The 18,530-nt window shown below is 38.4% G+C and overlaps 1 protein-coding gene across 1 annotated transcript; it reads left to right on the top strand.

Annotated features, from left to right (window-relative positions):
- The first annotated feature begins 1,096 nt into the window (after nucleotides 1-1,096).
- LOC127007270 (uncharacterized) lies at nucleotides 1,097-15,849 on the top strand. Its single transcript, XM_050878031.1, has 13 exons — nucleotides 1,097-1,229; nucleotides 2,761-2,969; nucleotides 3,415-3,551; nucleotides 4,469-4,718; nucleotides 4,860-5,062; nucleotides 5,355-6,387; nucleotides 6,643-6,774; nucleotides 7,283-7,405; nucleotides 10,029-10,268; nucleotides 10,677-10,799; nucleotides 13,463-13,564; nucleotides 14,165-14,308; nucleotides 15,586-15,849. Exons 1-13 carry the CDS (start codon nucleotides 1,219-1,221, stop codon nucleotides 15,639-15,641), a joined length of 2,763 nt encoding a protein of 920 aa, XP_050733988.1. The 5' UTR covers nucleotides 1,097-1,218; the 3' UTR covers nucleotides 15,642-15,849.
- Nucleotides 15,850-18,530: the final 2,681 nt, after the last annotated feature.

The raw sequence follows: 18,530 nt of genomic DNA, 5'->3' as shown, positions 1-18,530 counted from the left end.
CCAAAAAGGGTGCCGCTTTAGCACGGTCTACCCGCCATTTACATTTTTTTAGCGTGAGTGTGGTCTACGACAACGTACTACAGGAACCATATACTGCAGGGTGATGAAAAAAAGTTGAATAGTGTTGAATGATGATTAATCATTGTCAAGAAGATTAATTGTTTTCTCATAAAAATTCAAGTGCCATTTAATTCATGTGTCAAAAGGACATGTCTGTAGAAATCTCTTAACAGCATTGCAGGTAGCAGAATGAGTTATAATTATGTTATCAGCTTCAGTGTATGGAGGATAGTGATGTGGGTTTCATTGATTGTCATTTTATATAGACCAGCCATGGGAGCACTCAAAAGACGTACAGGTCAGGTCATTACATGGCTTGGACTACGGTGACTGTGGTCTGGTCATTACTCAGGCCAGGAGCACTTAGGTGACAAGACAACATCAGATGAAGTCTCCGGAGAACATGTGTAGGTATAACACCATATATGAAACGAAACAGGTACAATTTTATGGTATTAAACAAATGCTAAAAAAAAGCCTTGCTATATCTATACATCTTAAAGTACATAGGAGTCTGTATAATTAATATTTTGTGTATGGGGTACTCGAGTTTCTAACCCGCTACTTTTATCCACTCGTCGCTACTTTTATCCACTCCTCGCTACTTTTATCCACTCGTCACTACTTTTCCTCCGACCTTTGGCAATGCTATCAGGGCCAACGATGCCAGGTTGTCGTACTCTGCCTCATATTTGCCGATTTCCGACCCCAAAACTGCTTTCATCACCCAAATAACTGCCTTCATATATGGTTATCGTTTAAATGGCTAATTATTGGTGCTTCTTGGCAACAAATATGGGCCAGAAGTCAGTAAATACGCGGCTCTGAGTACGATAATCTGGCAGTGGTGGACTCACTCAGGGTGCGGCCAACGTTGCCAGATTCTCGTACTCAGCCTCTAATATTTACCCATTTCCGACGCAAAAACTGCCTCCTGGGCCCCAGTAACTAGATTCACATATATTTATCTTTAAAATAGTTCATTCCTGATGTTTCCTGGCTATAGTTAGGCGTCAAAAATCGGTGCACTGAGTACGATAATCGGCAACGTTGGACTCGGGGTGCGGCGCGGGCGGGTAACGTTCAATTTGAGAAGTTCAAGGCGAGGAGGCGGTGGCGGTGTGAAGGTTTTTTGTTTCAGCTTCCCATTGCCGAACCATGGATGATAGGTGAGTGTTCATGGGCTCAGCAGGTTCGTGAGAGCTTGGAGTATCTTGTAGGCTATGGATAACATTGCAGGCGAGGGTAAGGAAGGTCAGAGGGGGAAGCAAAGTCGTGGCTGATTCAAACCCTTCCCAGCCCCTCGCATCCCAGGTCATTCCATTTCCTGCTTGTTTTCCGGACTTCTACATAACCTGGCGGGAATTGACGGGAAAATTCCAGTATTGAATGTAGTGTACACTAGAATATTACTGCCATTGTCTCGGAAATATGTTATTACTCTAGAATTACACCCAGTTTACTTCGGTAGCTGACAGCTTTTTTTTCGGTATATTAGAAGCAGTTGTTAGCTAGATTAACCGATTTTTATTGTGCTAATCATCCCCCTGACAACTATTTCTCTGGATAATTACTCATTCTTGAAATCTGAACATCTTGAAGTTTTGGTAAGTTATTTGACTTGTTTATGCCACTGATGCTTTGTATTTCTTCTCTGCATCCCCATCTAATTAAGCTGTTTATGCAGTCAATTGGTATGACCAGGAACTAAAACCTTAACAAATGTGAAGCAAATGAAGTATCCTATGCACTCCGCATGCTATTTTTTTCAGTACATTAGAAGCAGTAGTTGGCTAGATTAACCGAGGCATTTTGAGGCCTATTTCGAAACCATTGGGGGGTGCGAACGAGCAGGCCACAAGTGCTGAAGAACAGCCCTCCTGACAGGAGCTCCATAGAGAATTAAGACCCTGTTCACAACCAGCCTAGTACATGATGGGTCAAAAATCTTCATTGCACTGCCTAAGGAGATAAGAGACAAATAACTGCTCAGTGGATAAGTTAAAAGTAACTCTGGATACCTTTCTGAGGGCAATGCCAAATGAGCCACCGGTGCCGTACTGCACTGCAAATAGCTGGGCAACAACAAATTTAATACCAGACCAAGTGGCTCTCACCAGGGCTGGATACAGCTGTGGATCACCATGACTGAGGCTTTGGTCTCCAGACAAGACTAAGTAAGATTAAGTAAACTAAGTAAGTAATCATTTATCGGTGAATATTTATTTGATACCCCCGGTTTGGATAGAGGTAATTTCCCACAATTTTGAAAGTAAGCAGCACATATCAGGACTCCTTGGACACCAGTTAATTTAATGTAAATTAAAAAGTAAATAGCCGATAAATTTATAAATTTGTGAGTGCTAATTGACTCTTGACTGTTTGTCAATTTTGCTCTTACTTCCTACCAGTGTCTGTCTTCTAGGTGCCTCTCTTCAAGTGAATGCATTACTATTGCAAATTAATTTAAAACCTATCACAGCTTAGTAGCACTGTTCAAGGTCAGGATTTTTTTTTTTTTTTTTTTTTTTTTCCCCCTCAAAATATTGCACTTAAAATGTGGTGCATCTTTGACACTTGTAAATACATTACTTTGAAATTCTATGTACAGTATGTGTCAGGCACTATTATATAAGACTGATATACTTAGAGAAACTCGTACATGGCACCAGCAGCACTGAAACACAATGTCATTTGCAGGTACAAGAAACGAGGGCTCAAGTTCAACAACAACCTTGATTCCCGGGCCCTGAGGGCAGTTCACAACCAGCAACGACAGCGCAATAAACGAGATGATGTGCTCAAAACACGGCGACAGATTGATGATATTCAGGACTCCCCACAAGTCGCTGATCTCCCGAAGAAGAGGAATGCTGTTGATAGACAAGCAGAACTGTATCAGAAAGGATGTGAGTAGTAGTATTTCATGGTTTGCAGAATAGTTTTCTCACATTTGTGTCGTGGGAGGTATCTCTGCTTCTTGAAGCACATGAGAAATTGATCTACTCTAGAGAAATAATAATTTTCTCAACACTGCCTGGGATTCAAACCCATACTCCTGAGACGAGAGGCGAACAGGGGTGTCCCAAGGCTTAAGACCTTATGGAGTATTTATCTGCATCTTCAATCATTATACTTGCCAGCAGTTTTGTATCAGTAGGTTGTGTTTAAGGCTTTCAGAAAATTATTAAGTTTCATGTGAAGTTTTCATGTACTATTACAATACTATGATACCAAACTTAATTTAAGTCTTAGGTTGTATGATATTTCATGAAAAGCCTGAGGGCACAAGAGTTGTGAATGGAATCTGTAATTATAATGGATATATTTTATTTTTTTATTCCATTGGAACAGTGGAGCGGTATCAGAATCTCTTAAAATGGAAGGAAATGAAAAAGAAGCAGCTGGAAAAGGAAAAGAAAAGGCGCATGCCATCATTCAAGACGGGAGTATACCACCCAAGTCCTCCAAAGTTTCTTGTGTCTGAAGATGTAAGTTGTGATGAGTACATAGTTGAAGTTGTGTGGAGGTTATTATAATGTAACAAACTTGTAGTATCATTTTCCATGCCAGAACTGTCATATTGCAGTATTTACATAATCTTATTACTCATGGTCTAAACATGGGAGTGTGAATGGCCCATTTCACAGGATAAATTTTAAGATTTTATTTATTTATTTATTTATTTATTTATTATTTATTTATTTTATTTTATTTTATTTTGTTCCCTATGTTGATTGTTTCCTTTCTTCTTAAAATATTTCCATAACCCTGTATCTATTATCTATCCACAGTTATGATGCCCTTTTCTTTCTGGGAACTCTTCTTGAGGTGGTTGGTTGGGGAGGAATCTCCAGTCCTCCTTGTCTATGTACTCCATTTGGAATCAGTTGCACCCCCTATCTCCTCTGTGTAGCTCATGTATTCTTCATTTCTATCAGTCCAACTTAATCATGCAATTTCATCACATGCTTAAATGTGCTAATGAATTTTAAGAAATAATTATGCTAAACCATAAGTCTTTTCAGGGCTCCACTGGTATTGTATTTTTCAGGAAAGCCTTTGTTAATTGCAGTAAGCATTTAGTTACTGCATTCACTGCTGCACTGTACTACATTTTTTTTTTCAGTTGTCCTCAGTTTCACAATAATTCTAATTGCTAGATTTTATTCAAATATCAGCTTAGTTAAAATGAGTCAAGTAAGCACTTGCACATTGATTATTGGGTGTCAATTACGAATGATTACAAGAAATAACCTTTACTATGAATTCAAAATGATAAGACAGCGAAATAATGAATCTGTTGCATTTCATAGTTGACATGCAGTTTCAAACTTCCATGTTACCATTCCCAGCATTAACAATAAGAATAACAATAAAAATAACTAAGTATTCTCACTATCAACAGCAACATGAAAGTAGTAAGACACCTCATGCTTCACTGAAAAAGAAGGCCATGACTCCTGGTGCCTCACTCCGTAAGGTGCCAGTTTTCCACCTTGGAGGCACCCCTGCCACTTCTCTGCTGAGGGTGCCACAGTTTCATACTGGACTAACACCTAAGGTATCAACTAAGAACCAGGCCTCAATGGTTATAAAGCAAGACAAACAAGAAAATCGTGGTCCTTTCCTTAGAGCACATGGAGCCCTTAAGAATGGTAGGTCATGTCAGTTTCTTGGAGTCTAATTAGACAGCTTATGAATTACAGAAACTTAGATGTTCACTATTTTGTTCTTTTTATCTTAGTATGACTACATAACACATGAATTTGCTATTTTTCTTTATGCTGTAACTGAAGGTACGAGGCCTGGAGGAAAGCGTGGTGCTGCAAGAGGCTGTACCACTCACTCAAGAAAACTTGGTGATCAGGAAGACCTTGGGGTAAAGCCTCTCCCACTTACTCCCCGAGTAACATCATCCCAGAGGAAAGCAGAGAAGTCCACACTACCTTCACAGACATTACCATCATTTGCTCCCGCAGACTTTGCATTTAATTTTGAGGTAAGGTGTCACTTATTAAGAAACTTTTTTTCCCACCATATTTCAGCATCAGCATTTCAATTAATTTCTATCCTTTGCCTCTAATTCCAATTTTGATGTAAATGTTCTGTTCTGTAGCTACATTGGAAGAGAGAACAACAGGAGTTCTGAATCAGTCATTGTGATATCAAGTTTGATTGTAAATATCTGTTTTTATCATTCACCCTCAGCTGAAATCCTTGGTTATCACACAAAAAAAATATCTATCATATATACACTTGAGCAATACATATATTTTTTTTTATATTAACAGGCACCACAGACCTCTGAAGCTAAAAGGACTGAACACCTTTCAAGTGGTTGCATTGATGACCCTATTTCTTCACAAGCTCTGGAAGTTTCCTTAGATCATTCTGATGCCAGGAAAGAAGACATGGCAATTAGCAAGGAAGTGTCACCCATGAAAGAATGCCCCTCAATTCTTCAGAAAAATGATGATGGAGATATTTCAGAAACAGGTGATTGTGAAACACAATCTGTATACAAAAATGATCTGTTTCCTCAGGAAGACAATATAGTATGTACTTCAGACACAACTGAAAATGAAAATTCGCCACATAAGGAAGCCTTTGGCCCAGACACTTCAAAAACAAGTGAAAATGAAATTCAACCTGATCCTGTAACATTGTCTGACGAGCTTCCTGGAGATTCCAAACATCAAGAAAAATCAGAGCCTGAAAATAATTTAGAAATGCTTATTGATGAGAAAATAGATGAAGAACCTGCTGCAAGTGAAGAAAAAAGTGGGTATGATCAAGTGAAGCCAGAGGATGAAAGCTCAAACCTCAGTAACATGAACACTTATGCTTTGGAGGTACTGGATGAAGATGACTCAAGACCAAAGAGAAAGAGGCTAAGCACACCAGCCAAACGTGTTACCAGGAGGTCAGCTGCCTGCTGTCTGGATGGCACTATGACTCCTCTCCTATCACGGCTGCGTCCTCGAACACCATGCAGTAGAAGTACAAGGCGCTCACTATCAGCCCACTGTGATATGCCAATTGAGCTCTGTACTCCTGCAAGACGATCAACTAAAAAAACTCCTCGACGCTCAGTTAGTAAATCCGCTAAGAGACAAGTTCTTTATGAGGCTGATATTGGGAGTCCTTTCCCCGTGCCACTTGATGGTGGAATAAATGATGCTGGGAGGCTGGCCCGTGACAATGAGGACAGAATGATGGATGCTAAAAATACGTCAGAGCCACAGCTTCACCCTCAACTTACTCCTGGTATCTCTTTGAATGACCCTTCCCTGAAAGAATCCTCTTCACCACTGATGACACCTGGTGAGTACATTGTGTTTTTGTATCTTATTGTTTCATTGTTAAGTATGTCAGGATTAGTATACTTGCTTTTTTCTTGTGTTAATATTTTCACAAGATCCACCAAAATTTATGATGTCAGGTCCTTATTTAGTCTCTCTCTCTCTCTCTCTCTCTCTCTCTCTCTCTCTCTCTCTCTCCTCTCATTCATATTCATATTCAAAGCTAATAATACCAGGAGAGATGAGGTTGCTTTGCTAATAGAGAAAACTTTTTCAGAAAATATACTCCGTCGGGAACAAGGATTGTGGACAGTGGAAACAAGTCCTTGGGTCAATTTACAGCGATCAAAGAAGAAAAAATTCAGGGTATCAGATTTACAAGGAGCATTTGATGACATCCCTGTTGATGGTAAGTAGTAAATTGGGGGGTTTCCTTAAGGATTCAGTGTTCCAGCAGTCAGCCCAATCCTTGATCAGTATTGGTTGGAGTGTGGCCTGCGACCCCTCTCCATAGAACCCTTAAGCTTCCTCGGCTCAGAATAGGAAGTAGAGGCCGGGTCAAGGCTTTGGTTGTAACCCTGACCCAGTTCTGCTTTGGGCTCTAGTCCCTGGCAGCTCCTTCGCTGCCTGGGACTTGGGGTCATGCATTAGAGGTGTATGTCATTGTTCAGTATCATCTCTAGGTTTAGGTACACACCATTCTCCTTACTGTATGGGTGTGTGCTTATGTTCACTCTGTTTAGTGTCTGTAAAATTTGTTGAAATGCAACTAAGATCTCCCTTGGACTCCAGAATTAGAATATAGGCAAAAATACCAAGTCTGGTATTTTTCACCCTTTGCTGGTAAGGATCTATTTATATTGATGTCCCAGTGTCTAGTACATTTCCAATAAGTATGATCACTTTTCATTCTGCAGGTTCACCTGTGTCACAACCTGTGATCCCTAGTGGCTTGGGGACTAGTCTGGGTGAGGACACCACTTGCACAAACCTCCTTTCTCTCCTGCAGCCCTCTGACTCACAGAATACAGAGTCCCCAGGTAAAGTGAACTTTACTTGAAGTATGAATACTATTACAGAAGGATCTCTCCCATAACGACTTGCAAAAGTGTTTTCAACAAGAATGGCATTAGAAACGGTATTAACTTTCTACAATGTTGGTTGGATGTCCACATTTGGGCATGTTTAAGGGGCGCGCCTATGGGTCTCCTCCTGTGCATATGGTACGTCCAATAGCTTTGAAATTGTAGTATGTTGTTTGTTGATGTAAAGAAATTATATTCTGCGAATTTCATCAAAATCGGGTGAAGTTTAGGAGAGACTCAAACAAAGTGTGTTTTTCATTTTTTTGTTTCACAGGCTTTATTTTTCAGTTAATCGCTTTGAAAAAAAATACCATAGAAACTTTGTTTACCTATCTACATTTTGTTGGAAGTGAATTTTTGATTTTTTGTTTTGTCTTCGAAAAAAAAATTAAATTTTTTGTCACTTATTATTTTCTCCAATCTGTGTCCCGTTTTCTTTTAATATTTTTGAAAATCCATTTCCAACAAAAAATCGCCCTTTAGTTGTAGTTTAAAATGATACCTAACAAAAGTCATTCAGACGTTTTACCGATTTTGTGAAATTATTTGAAGGTTAAAAAGATACTTTTCGAGATATCGGCTCCTAAAGATTTTTTTTTACATTTCTCCCTGTCTTGCCATTTGTATTTATCTGATTGGTATGAAATTCTCACATATGACTGTATATACCTTGTTGACTAACCTCAGAATGATAAGGCATCTGGTCCCCCTTTCTAAGAAAGTATTACTCACTCGCAGGTGAGGGTGTCAGAAGGCGCCACCTTCCTCATTGTGGCCAGGTAGCGCGAGTGCCGCAGGAGTGCCTTGCTTCTACACTACTCTCTTGCTTGTTTTCTGAGGTTTGGCCGCTCCATAAGCCCTCTTGATGTTGGTGACTTTTTCTGGTTGCCTTGCGCTTGTACATCATTTGTCGGGACGTTTTTTTGGCTGGAGAGGAGAGAAAAGTACGACATACTTTTCCCGTCTGTCTCTCGTTTGGCACTGGCACAGTGGCACCTCTCTTCCTCCCCTGCCTCTCCGCGCGAAGAAGAGAGGATGACATGACAAAATTTACGAAGAAATAAAATATTCTAATGCAATTTTTACGTATATACGAATGATACCGCATGTGTTGACAAGAGCGTCTTATGACGCGCATGTCTGACTATTACTCTAAAGCCCCCGCAAGGGGGAGGGGTTTTAATTTTACGAAAACAAACCTCACCACATGGTAATTTAGGGTTTCCTGGCCATGCTGAGCGAAAAACATGTACTCGTCCGATTTTAAATATATTCTTCAAAAAATACCCCATAGGCTCACTCCATAACAATTCATTGGTGCTGTTTTATTATTTTGGAGTTGGCAGCAACATACAAACAGTGGCTCTTATTCTTAATATTCTTTTCAACATGTGAAAGGTGCTGTTCTCCCTTGTGGGTACATCAATGGAAATGCATAGCATAGGGTTTTGCAGCTTATCCTGCATTTTTAGTTTATCTTGTACCATTGTTGAGGTATGAAAATGAGTAGCAGTGCTGTGACATTTATGAATTATCTTGTCTATTTTAACCTTTGATGATATCACAATTTTTGCAACTTGTTTGATTTTGTGCACAACACAATCCAGATTATTTACATCTAAAAAAGATTGAGCTCCTTTTTGCATTTGCTGCAACCACACTCAAAACACCGTGGATATATACTAGATGTGTCCCACTTCAACAAATCACCTTTTATTATTATTATTTTATTTTGATTGATTTATTTTATTATTATTATTATTATTATTATTATTATTATTATTTTCTTAGTATACTCTCCTCTGTGCTGTTCTTGTAATGGTACAGGAACTAATGCAAAGTCAATGCTTTCAAAATCCTTATTGATATCGTGCATATCTGCTAAGGTATTTGACCACACACCTGTTTGATAATGTCAGTCAGTCTTTTTATTTTATTAAAAACACTCATAAATGTTGTTGCATATCAATGAAAAATAAAAGTTTTGTTGCCTTAGCCTGTAGGGGAGGGGCAGCTTCAGCCATCAGTCTCATGAATCCTTTGTCCTCAACATGACTGAATGGTAAATCATTCATTTCTAACATTTCTGCTACACACATCCAGTTTCTTTGATTTAAAGTTAGAAACATTCTGCAGTTTTACACTGAAAATAGATAGAGTACACTAGCATCAGATAGAGGTGTAAAATATTGGTAGAGGCTTTTGTCCAGCAGTGGACCAGTAATGGCTGAAAATAATGTGGCCTACTTCAGTGACCAATCTCTTCCTTTAATTTAATTATTTAATTTTGATGGTTTTGCATTATAGACATCTCCACCCCTTGTTGCAGAAGGAGTTCAGTCTTGCCAATTTATGTACATTTCTGGATAATTCTTAATTTTGGTCTGATGTCATTCATTCTGAGATGACAGTGCCTTAAGTGTCGTGGTAAATATTGAATAGGTTCATCCGTCTAGATTAAGCATAGTTTTTGAGTAAATATTCAGATAGTGCAAGTTTTACTTTAAGTTGAAACCATTCTTTATTATATTTCCCCAGTGAAAATATAATTTAATCACAAAGAAAATCTCTTCTCTAGTGGTGAACGTTTGGAGTGAGGAGAGCCCTGCCATCGGTGCACTGGGAAGCCCAAAGTCTTCTAGGCAGAAGCGGTCAAGTGAGAAGGCAGCACGACCAAGGATAATGGCTCAGGAGCCAGCAGAAGTGCAGACAGCTTATGCCAATGTTTCAGCTCCCTCAGCAATTGACCCTGCTGCTTCAGAACCTTCCTCACCCTCTCCTGACATTTTGTCTGCATTTCAAAATGGAAAAAACAAAGGTTACTTGATAGTTTTAATTTGGATATTATGAAGTTCCATTTTTATAGGTTTAGAATACATAAGGTGATAAGGATGGTACAAATGGTAAGAAGTCTTCAGTGGTGAAGTTAGTGATGAAGGTAGATAGTTAATACTCAGAAAATGGTTAGTAGGGATGTATATCTCTTTGGGAATGTCTTGTATTCCTTATGGCATATGTTGCTGCACATCTCTCTTGGGCTACCTACAGTTTTGAAATTATACATATATCCTGTTCACCAGCAGCTGTGAATGCAGGTATCGGCTTGTTGCCTCATCTGAAGCCTCCTTTGTATTACCTACTCAAAACATTTTCCATTACAATAAATAGCTATCTTGTTCAGTGTAAACTAGGATATTGTTATTAATTGAGTTTTTCAACCTTGCAGAGAAATCACAGAAACGGAAGTCTCGCAAATCTGTCATGTTTGCTGTTACTGAGGAAGAGGATGTGAAGGCTGACTCATGCATTTTACCTGGCACACCAGTTTGCAGATCTACTAGAGTGTCAAGTATGTGACATGTTGTCATCTTTTTATCTAGTTTCCACTTGATTATGTAATTCAAAGATAAGCCCCTAAATTGTTGAGCTAGATTTTTGAAGAAGAAAAAAAAAAAGTTTGAAATAACTGACTTCCTACTTTCTATTACTTATTTTTTATTGCCACAATTCATAACCTGTACTTCAAAAATGGTTATAACTCTAACCCCAAGAGATTACCTTGAAAAACTGTGTGTTTGGTGAGTGACATTCTGGTGCTGTGTTTAACTTGCCTTGCAGTGCATCTGGCTTGTATCTAAGTGAATGTGGCTACAGGTACTTCAGGTTACTGAATTATTGGCACAATTCCTAATGTTTTTAATGATGAAAATCTGTTAATGCCACTGTTGAGGTGGCGGCTGGGTGGATAGCGTAATGGCGCCACGTCCAGGATGATGTGGGTTCGCACCCCGCCCGGTGACACCAAGCTGGGATTTTTCAGTCACTGCCGAGTGGCCTAAGACTTCCCAACATGCTGGACATGTCCATAAGACCACCTATCAACCCGGACTCTAGATTCTAGGATCAAAGATGAGTTCCCGGGTACAGCATGAGCCACTGCAATATGGTGCTACTATAAACACTTGCCTGTGCCACAACGGGCTGGGGCCGACCATCAGGCCCTACTACGCAAGCCTACTGGCGCCACAGGCGAAGAAGTAAAAAAAAATAATAAAAAAAAAAAAAAATCTGGCACAGTTAACATGAATGATCCATAAAGATAACTGATAACCATGATCCAAACAACAAAAACTTACAAACAAATCAACTGTCGCTCTTTTGCTCATAGAAGATTTGGAAAAAAGCTTATGACAGTTGATTGGATTGCATTGTGGGATGTTTTAAAGATTTATGGTGTGGGAGGAAAACTGCTTAGTGCAATAAAGTCTTTCTATGAGGATGCATCTGCATGTGTCAAAATTAGTGGAGAAACAAGTGAACATTTTGAGATAAAAGTGGGTTTAAGGCAGGGATGTGTCATGTCACCATGGTTGTTCAATATTTATATGGATGGTGTTAGAGAAATGAAGGGCAAAGTCGGGGAAGTTGGAGTAAAAATGTTCGCTGGGGGGAGGAAGTGGGTACTGAATTCGATACTGTTTGCTGATGACACAGTGCTCATTGCAGAAAATGAAAGTGACTTACAAAATTTGGTCAATGTTTTTGATAGTGTCTGTAAATGGAGAAAGCTGAAAGTAAATGTCAACAAAAGTAAAGTGATGGTTTGTGAGCAAAGTAGAAGTGAGGTTGTAGATTTTGTATCCCCATATAGAGTGGGAATTGAATGTGAAAAAGAATGCAAAATAATTTTGAATGGTGAAGAAATGGAGGAGGTCAATGAATTTAAGTACCTTGGATCAGTTATGTGTAAGCATGGTGGTACGGAGGGAGAGATAAGAGAAAGGGCATTGCAAAGAAGGAGGGTGGTGGGGTTTGGGACAAATCATGAATGGCAGAAGTGTGAGCATGAAGGTAAAGAGGAATTTGAGGAATACAATAATAGTACCAACCCTCACATATGCAAGTGAAACATGGGCCTGGAATGAAAGTCAGAGGTCTAGAATGAAGGCAGTGGAAATAAGTTATTTGAGGAGTGCATGTGGTGTGAGTAGAATGGATGGAATGAGTAATGAAAGTGTGTACGAGCGTTTTGGAATGTGTCACGGGGTTGAAGGGAAGAAGTGTGGAGTGGTGGAAGAAGTGAAGTGACGGACTTTAAAGTGGTTTGGCCACATGGAGAGAATGGAGGAGAGTAAGATGACCAGAAGGGTGTATGTGAGTGAGATAGAGGGAGGGAATGCTAGAGGACGACCTCCAGTGAAATGGAGGGATAGGGTGCAGGAGTACGTTAGGGAGAGGGGGGAAAGATCTTTGAGAAACTTTGAGCAGGCAAGGAGGGAGTGTCTGGATAGAGAAAGTTGGAAACTTCTGCCGTGGCCATCCCCTGGTGGGAGCTCCTTGGAGCAGGCGTTGATGAAATGATGATGAAGATACATACTGCCAACAGACACTGCGGCCCCTGCCCCAGTTTTGCAAACCATAAAATGTTTAATTGTACATACTTAAAACCTTGACAAGCTGAGCTGATGCTTGGAATTACTTGTTAAACAGCCACAGATAGAGATGTCAAGTCAGAGTTGTTTGTCCCATCTCAGAAACATGGTACCAAGTAAATGATTTAATAGCAGAAATGATTAAATAAAAGAGAGATGAAATCATTTAGCATATGCTTTTGTAACATGCAAATTAACTTTGTCTCCTCTCTTCCACTGAAGCTGTAAAAAGAAATTGAGTCTTAGTGTGTCTAGGGGCTGTGCAGGATGGTTATGTGGCCTTATCAGATCACATGTAACAGCGTCATCAAAGCTACTCATGTCATCACGGCGTGGAGACCACAATTCGCTCATGTCACAGCAGCCTAATATTCTGGATTTTATAAAACTTATTCTTGGTATTATTTTTTGTCTAAGTAATGTTCTTGGGATCATGCCTTCTGAGGCACTCCCAGAAACTATTGAAAGTTTGCAAAAATTTGTTTATTTACTTATTTATTTATTCATTTATTTATTTTTATTTATTTTTATTTATTTATTTTACTTATTTTTATTTTTATTTATTTATTTATTTTTTCAGTGGGGCTCTTTGCCAAAGTTGATCCAAGGATCAGTGAGACAGTCATTCCTGGCCAAGATCTAATTGCATTTGATTCCCCGATAACTGAGAAAAATACCTCTTGTGAGTATTTTGTACTTATTTTTATATCATTGTACATAAAGTGTAGAAGTAGATTTGATCAGTTAACTTTTTTGTCCTAGACAGAGGTTGCTTAATCCACAAACTTAAATGAGTTTATATCTCAGCTTGACCGATTTAGATTTAGACACAGGACTTTGCAAGCATAGCTTGTTTCTTGTGCAACTAGGTATGAGTAAATACTCCACTAAGTAACAACACCCAGTCATTCAAATTTCCACATGCTGAACTTAATATTACAGGCCCTATTTTGCATATTACTGACCAGAGATTCAAATCTGTTGGAAAAAGAAGCTAGAGGAGAGTAAGGTCCCCTATTCCAACCATTAGCATTTTGTTTATCTGAGTAATCCAAGCTGCTTATCCCATGTAAGTGGGACTCACACCAAAACCTGTCTGGCAAGCATGAAGTGTTAAAACATATTCTTTACTACTCTGTCTCAAGATTAAGATTAAAAATATGAAGGGTAGCTAGTGGTAATATTGCTTTACTGAGCCCTAAGAATTTCTTTATGAAATACGTATTTATAGTATTTTCCATATGAAGGAAAAATAATTGAAGCTAATTCTCTCTTGCTGCAGCTACGTCAAGGAGAAAGTCATGCCGGGTAAGCCTGCTTCCAGGCATGACACTTAGTCCAGCAAAGGAAGAGGCTGGATCTATTCCAACTGATTTGATAACTTGGGATTCGCCTTGTGAGACCAAGAGAGCTTCAGGACATGCAGGTTAGTTATCCTCCATTCTGTAACTTTGTTTTTGTCATCTTATACCCCAATAAAACTTATTAGTGGGTTACTTCTTCTCATCACTGTTTTTGGTTTCATTACACTTACTTCAAGCTTTTGCAGGTTGTCTCTCACTTTGAGATATGAGGTTTGTTCAAAAGTTACCCTAAGTGGCAAATCAGTCACATGTTAGAACTTACATTTTCAATAAGAACAGATAATTAGCTTACTTAACCCGTTGGCTTCGGCTATGGGAAAGCCGAGAAGTGGCCGAGAAACGACAAAATTACACTGCATTTTGAAACTAAGAAAATAGCATGGAACGTACATCAGAGTACTCCTCTCATAACCATAAAGCTGTTAAAAATATTTACTTTTACTCAAACTCCATTCTTTTTGGGTGGTGTTTGTTATAAAATAAAGTCTCGTGACGCGTGGCATCTAGCCGAGACTTGCTTGTTGTCTACTATTGAGAATTTGACAAGTGATTACTGTATGGATAGCTAATTCAGTATGCCATGACCTTACAGCACCACCTATGACAAAAAAGCCCACCTCAAGATCACTGATCCATCACAATGACCTAGGGCATTCATGGTGGGTTGCACTATGCCACCACCGCCTACAATTAGCTCAAATTAGGTGTTTTATGGCGAGCCCTTTTTAGGGTCCACCGTACCACAGCAACAACCCGTGAAAGCCCAGAAAAGGGTCTGCTGACGTTCTCGGGTTAAAGCAGTCACACCACACTAGAGGCAACTCTGGTAAAGATGCCTGATGTATAACTAGCAATTGCTAGCATTCAGCTTATGCATATTCTCTATGTCAGTGGAATTCTTTTATGTAAAACTGGTACAACTACCAGGTGTGTGTAGTCAGTACCTGTAAGGAGGCTACATATAACTTGAAAAATGCTTGGAATTTTGTGCCAAAATTTTCTTATATATATATATATATATATATATATATATATATATATATATATATATATATATATATATATATATATATATATATATATATATATATATATATATATATATTCCAGAATTGGAATTCTCATCTTTTTACTTTGTGTCGTTTTTCTAATCTTCAGACTGCTTCACTGATGCCTTTCACCATAAGACGTCAGCACTTTTAAGTCTCCTATATTCTCAGTTATTTCTCTGTATCTTATTCAGAGATTGTAAGACTTTTATGTTTTATTATCTAACATTAGTCATAGGTCATTGGATATGTGTTAGACAATGACAATTGAATTTTTTTTCTTTTTTCAGTTCCCAGCCTACCCACACCTGTGCGCAGGTCTCGCAGACTGAGTAAGGCTATGTGAGCGCGAGAAATATGACTGAGTTTAATTTTGTGGACAGTCATTAGATGAGTTTTAGATATGGGTCAGTTTACAAATTTTAGTTTTCATGGTTTATTTTCTCATGGATATTAGGAAGAAAAATAACATCTTAGCTTACACAATAGATAATGTAATGTGTGCCTTAATCATGATGCATTTATAAATCAAGTATTTGTAAGACCCATATGTTTTTAGTATATATATATATATATATATATATATATATATATATATATATATATATATATATATATATATATATATATATATATATATATATATATATATATATATATATATATATATATATATATATATATATATATATATATATATATATATATATATATATATATATATATATTCTTTTAGTTCTTTTCTGAAAGTCATCCATAAATCAATTATAACATTTGATTCCATGCAACATAAGTTTGTATTTGTGTGTGTTGTATTTTGCATTCTTTTCTTTGAGCCATGCATAAACTCAGCAACTGAAATTAAAACTTACATTTCCACAAAAAATATATATTTGCAATGACCTTATTGTTTGGAATGTCATGAGAGTAATCTCACAAGTTATGAGAAAGTAATTGAATATCAATAGAAAAGGTTACTTTCCACATTCACTTTCAAGTACCTGAAAAGTTTAAGATAAAGAATCAATGTAGATATTTCTTTAAAACGTCATGGAATAAATGTAATTATGAGTACATAATACAAACATGAATTTCTCAGTATGTTTGTAAAGTTCATTAATAATATTACATGTTTCATGGCTACAAAGGGATTACATTAGGATTTAAAAAGTAAAAATGTTTTGAGTGAATTTTATTTGATTTAATAGCCTAATATTCTAAGGATAGTAATTAAGAAATTGTTGACTATGGAAGAAAGTAAGGTATATGACTGGAATGGAGAAAAAATCAAGTGGTACAAAATGGCAGGTAGACAAGGCAAGTTGTTAGTGTTCAGAGGGGCAAGAAATTAGGCTTGAAACATTGGCAGGTGGAAGAAAGAGATAGAGGAGAGTATGTAGGGGAGAAAGTATTGTCTGAGTGGCATACAAATATGGCAGGAAGCAAGTATACTAGACTGTTAAAGCCAAGCAATACTTGATTTTATGATGGAAGTTGAGGAAGTGAACTGTTACAAGGCAATATCCACATCATTGAAGGTGTGTGCTAAATTGTTTAGATGAAAGAATCAGGGAAATAAGATGTGTGACGAAGGGGTGGAGGAGATGCAGCACAACATGATGTTATACTGTAGGAAGTATCAGAGGGAGAAGGGAGGTGTTAGATTGTATTGCCCAAATTTAATTTCATATCCACAACCACAGCATGTCATGAAACAAGAAATTAGTCCAGATCAGGAAAAGGTTTTACAGGCGCTGGGGATGGAACTCACGACCAGCGAGATGGGAAAGCTACTCCTTAACCAGTTGGCCGAAGAGGTACCCCACTCCCAGAGTGAGCTATGGGAGGCTGTCCCATCAGGCGGGTCAGGCACTACACGATGTGGTTATGAGTAAGATATGAATCATTAACTAAAATGCCTTACAGCTGTTCTCAAGTGTTGTAGATGAAACATGCTTGGATTGGATGGGAAATATGTGCCACAAAAAGTAGCATCGTTATGAAGTGTGAAATAAGAGTTCCTGGAGAGAGCATGGATGATTAGAATGAAAGGGTATGACTCATCTGGTTCAAGTATATGGGAGGTTAAGAGAGATGCTTCTTTTTATTTTTGCTACCATTTTTTCAACCAATCTAGTGCAAAAATGTTACTATGTGTACCTAATTAACTAGTTAGTGTAACATTCTTTACTTCCCAATAAACTGATTTGTTTCCTCTTAAATCTTAGATTTAGAATATTTATAATCTTTTCATTGGGTAAACAAAAGAAATGTTACATGCAGACATTATTTTCGTGGTCTTTTTAGTAAACTAGCATATGTTCTTTCCCAATCCAATGAAATAGTTATTACTTTGAAATAAAGCACATATGGAGGATTGTGTGGGTTGTCACTGATCCCCGGGAGGTGCCTGCCTTTTCTGGTGAACCCCCTACCTCTAACAAGGATGAAACAGTCAAATAACGCGAAAAAGTATTGTTTTGTGCAATATGGAGACAGGTGACGATTTTTTTTTTTTTTTTTTTTTTTTTTTTCTACATAAACGAATGAAAAGTTAGTAGTAAGGGGATTCAGCAGGCGATGATGCCGGATTTTGTTTTTTTCATACCTCGGCCCGTGGGAGTTTAAAGATGGCGGAATGGACTGGTGGCGTGTGGAGTAAAAACGATTGATTGATTGATAGTTTATTGTTGCAAGTAAACAACAAAGGAGAAGGGAGGAACATCCCATCCCAACCCCCAGGCAGTACATAGTGTGATTATACAACTGAGGATACATGTGATCTCTGCTCAGGGGATAATTCTCAGCCCCCCCTTTATATCGGCAGTAAAAAAGAAAAAAAAAAAAAAAAAAAAAAACACAGGGAAGTCAATGTTCTCCCAAGATATCATTTCACATCCTTCGCCACCTCTTTGCCTCACTCTTCCCACCTCTCTCCTCGTCATCTCCGTCTCCTCAGCAGCAGCCCAGCAGCAGCACCCTTCCTCCTCCCTCCCTCTTACGTCGTCATCCATCTCAAAAAAACACACACACACATCTCTCTCTCTCTCTCTCATACTTCTTGCATTCCAGCTTTATGCTGCACAGTCTGTCCCCACCCCTGTCACACATCTGGCATACTTTGCTGCGGGAGTTCCTGCATTTGCATCACAGACAACCAGACACTGGAAAAAAAGAAGATCACCCTCCAGGCTTCCCTGCTTCACTGGGGCCTCTTTCTCCCCCTCTTACTTCC

Source organism: Eriocheir sinensis, chromosome 35 (assembly GCF_024679095.1).
Source record: "Eriocheir sinensis breed Jianghai 21 chromosome 35, ASM2467909v1, whole genome shotgun sequence".
Taxonomy (NCBI): Eukaryota; Metazoa; Arthropoda; class Malacostraca; order Decapoda; family Varunidae; genus Eriocheir; species Eriocheir sinensis.
Note: the sequence above shows the minus strand (reverse complement) of the source record. Positions and strands in the feature narration are given on the sequence as shown.

Coding starts and splice junctions, on each gene's coding strand:
- LOC127007270 (XM_050878031.1), top strand. Junction 6,775..7,282: donor TGATGACATCCCTGTTGATG/GTAAGTAGTAAA, acceptor TTCATTCTGCAG/GTTCACCTGTGTCACAACCT. Junction 14,309..15,585: donor GAGAGCTTCAGGACATGCAG/GTTAGTTATCCT, acceptor TTCTTTTTTCAG/TTCCCAGCCTACCCACACCT.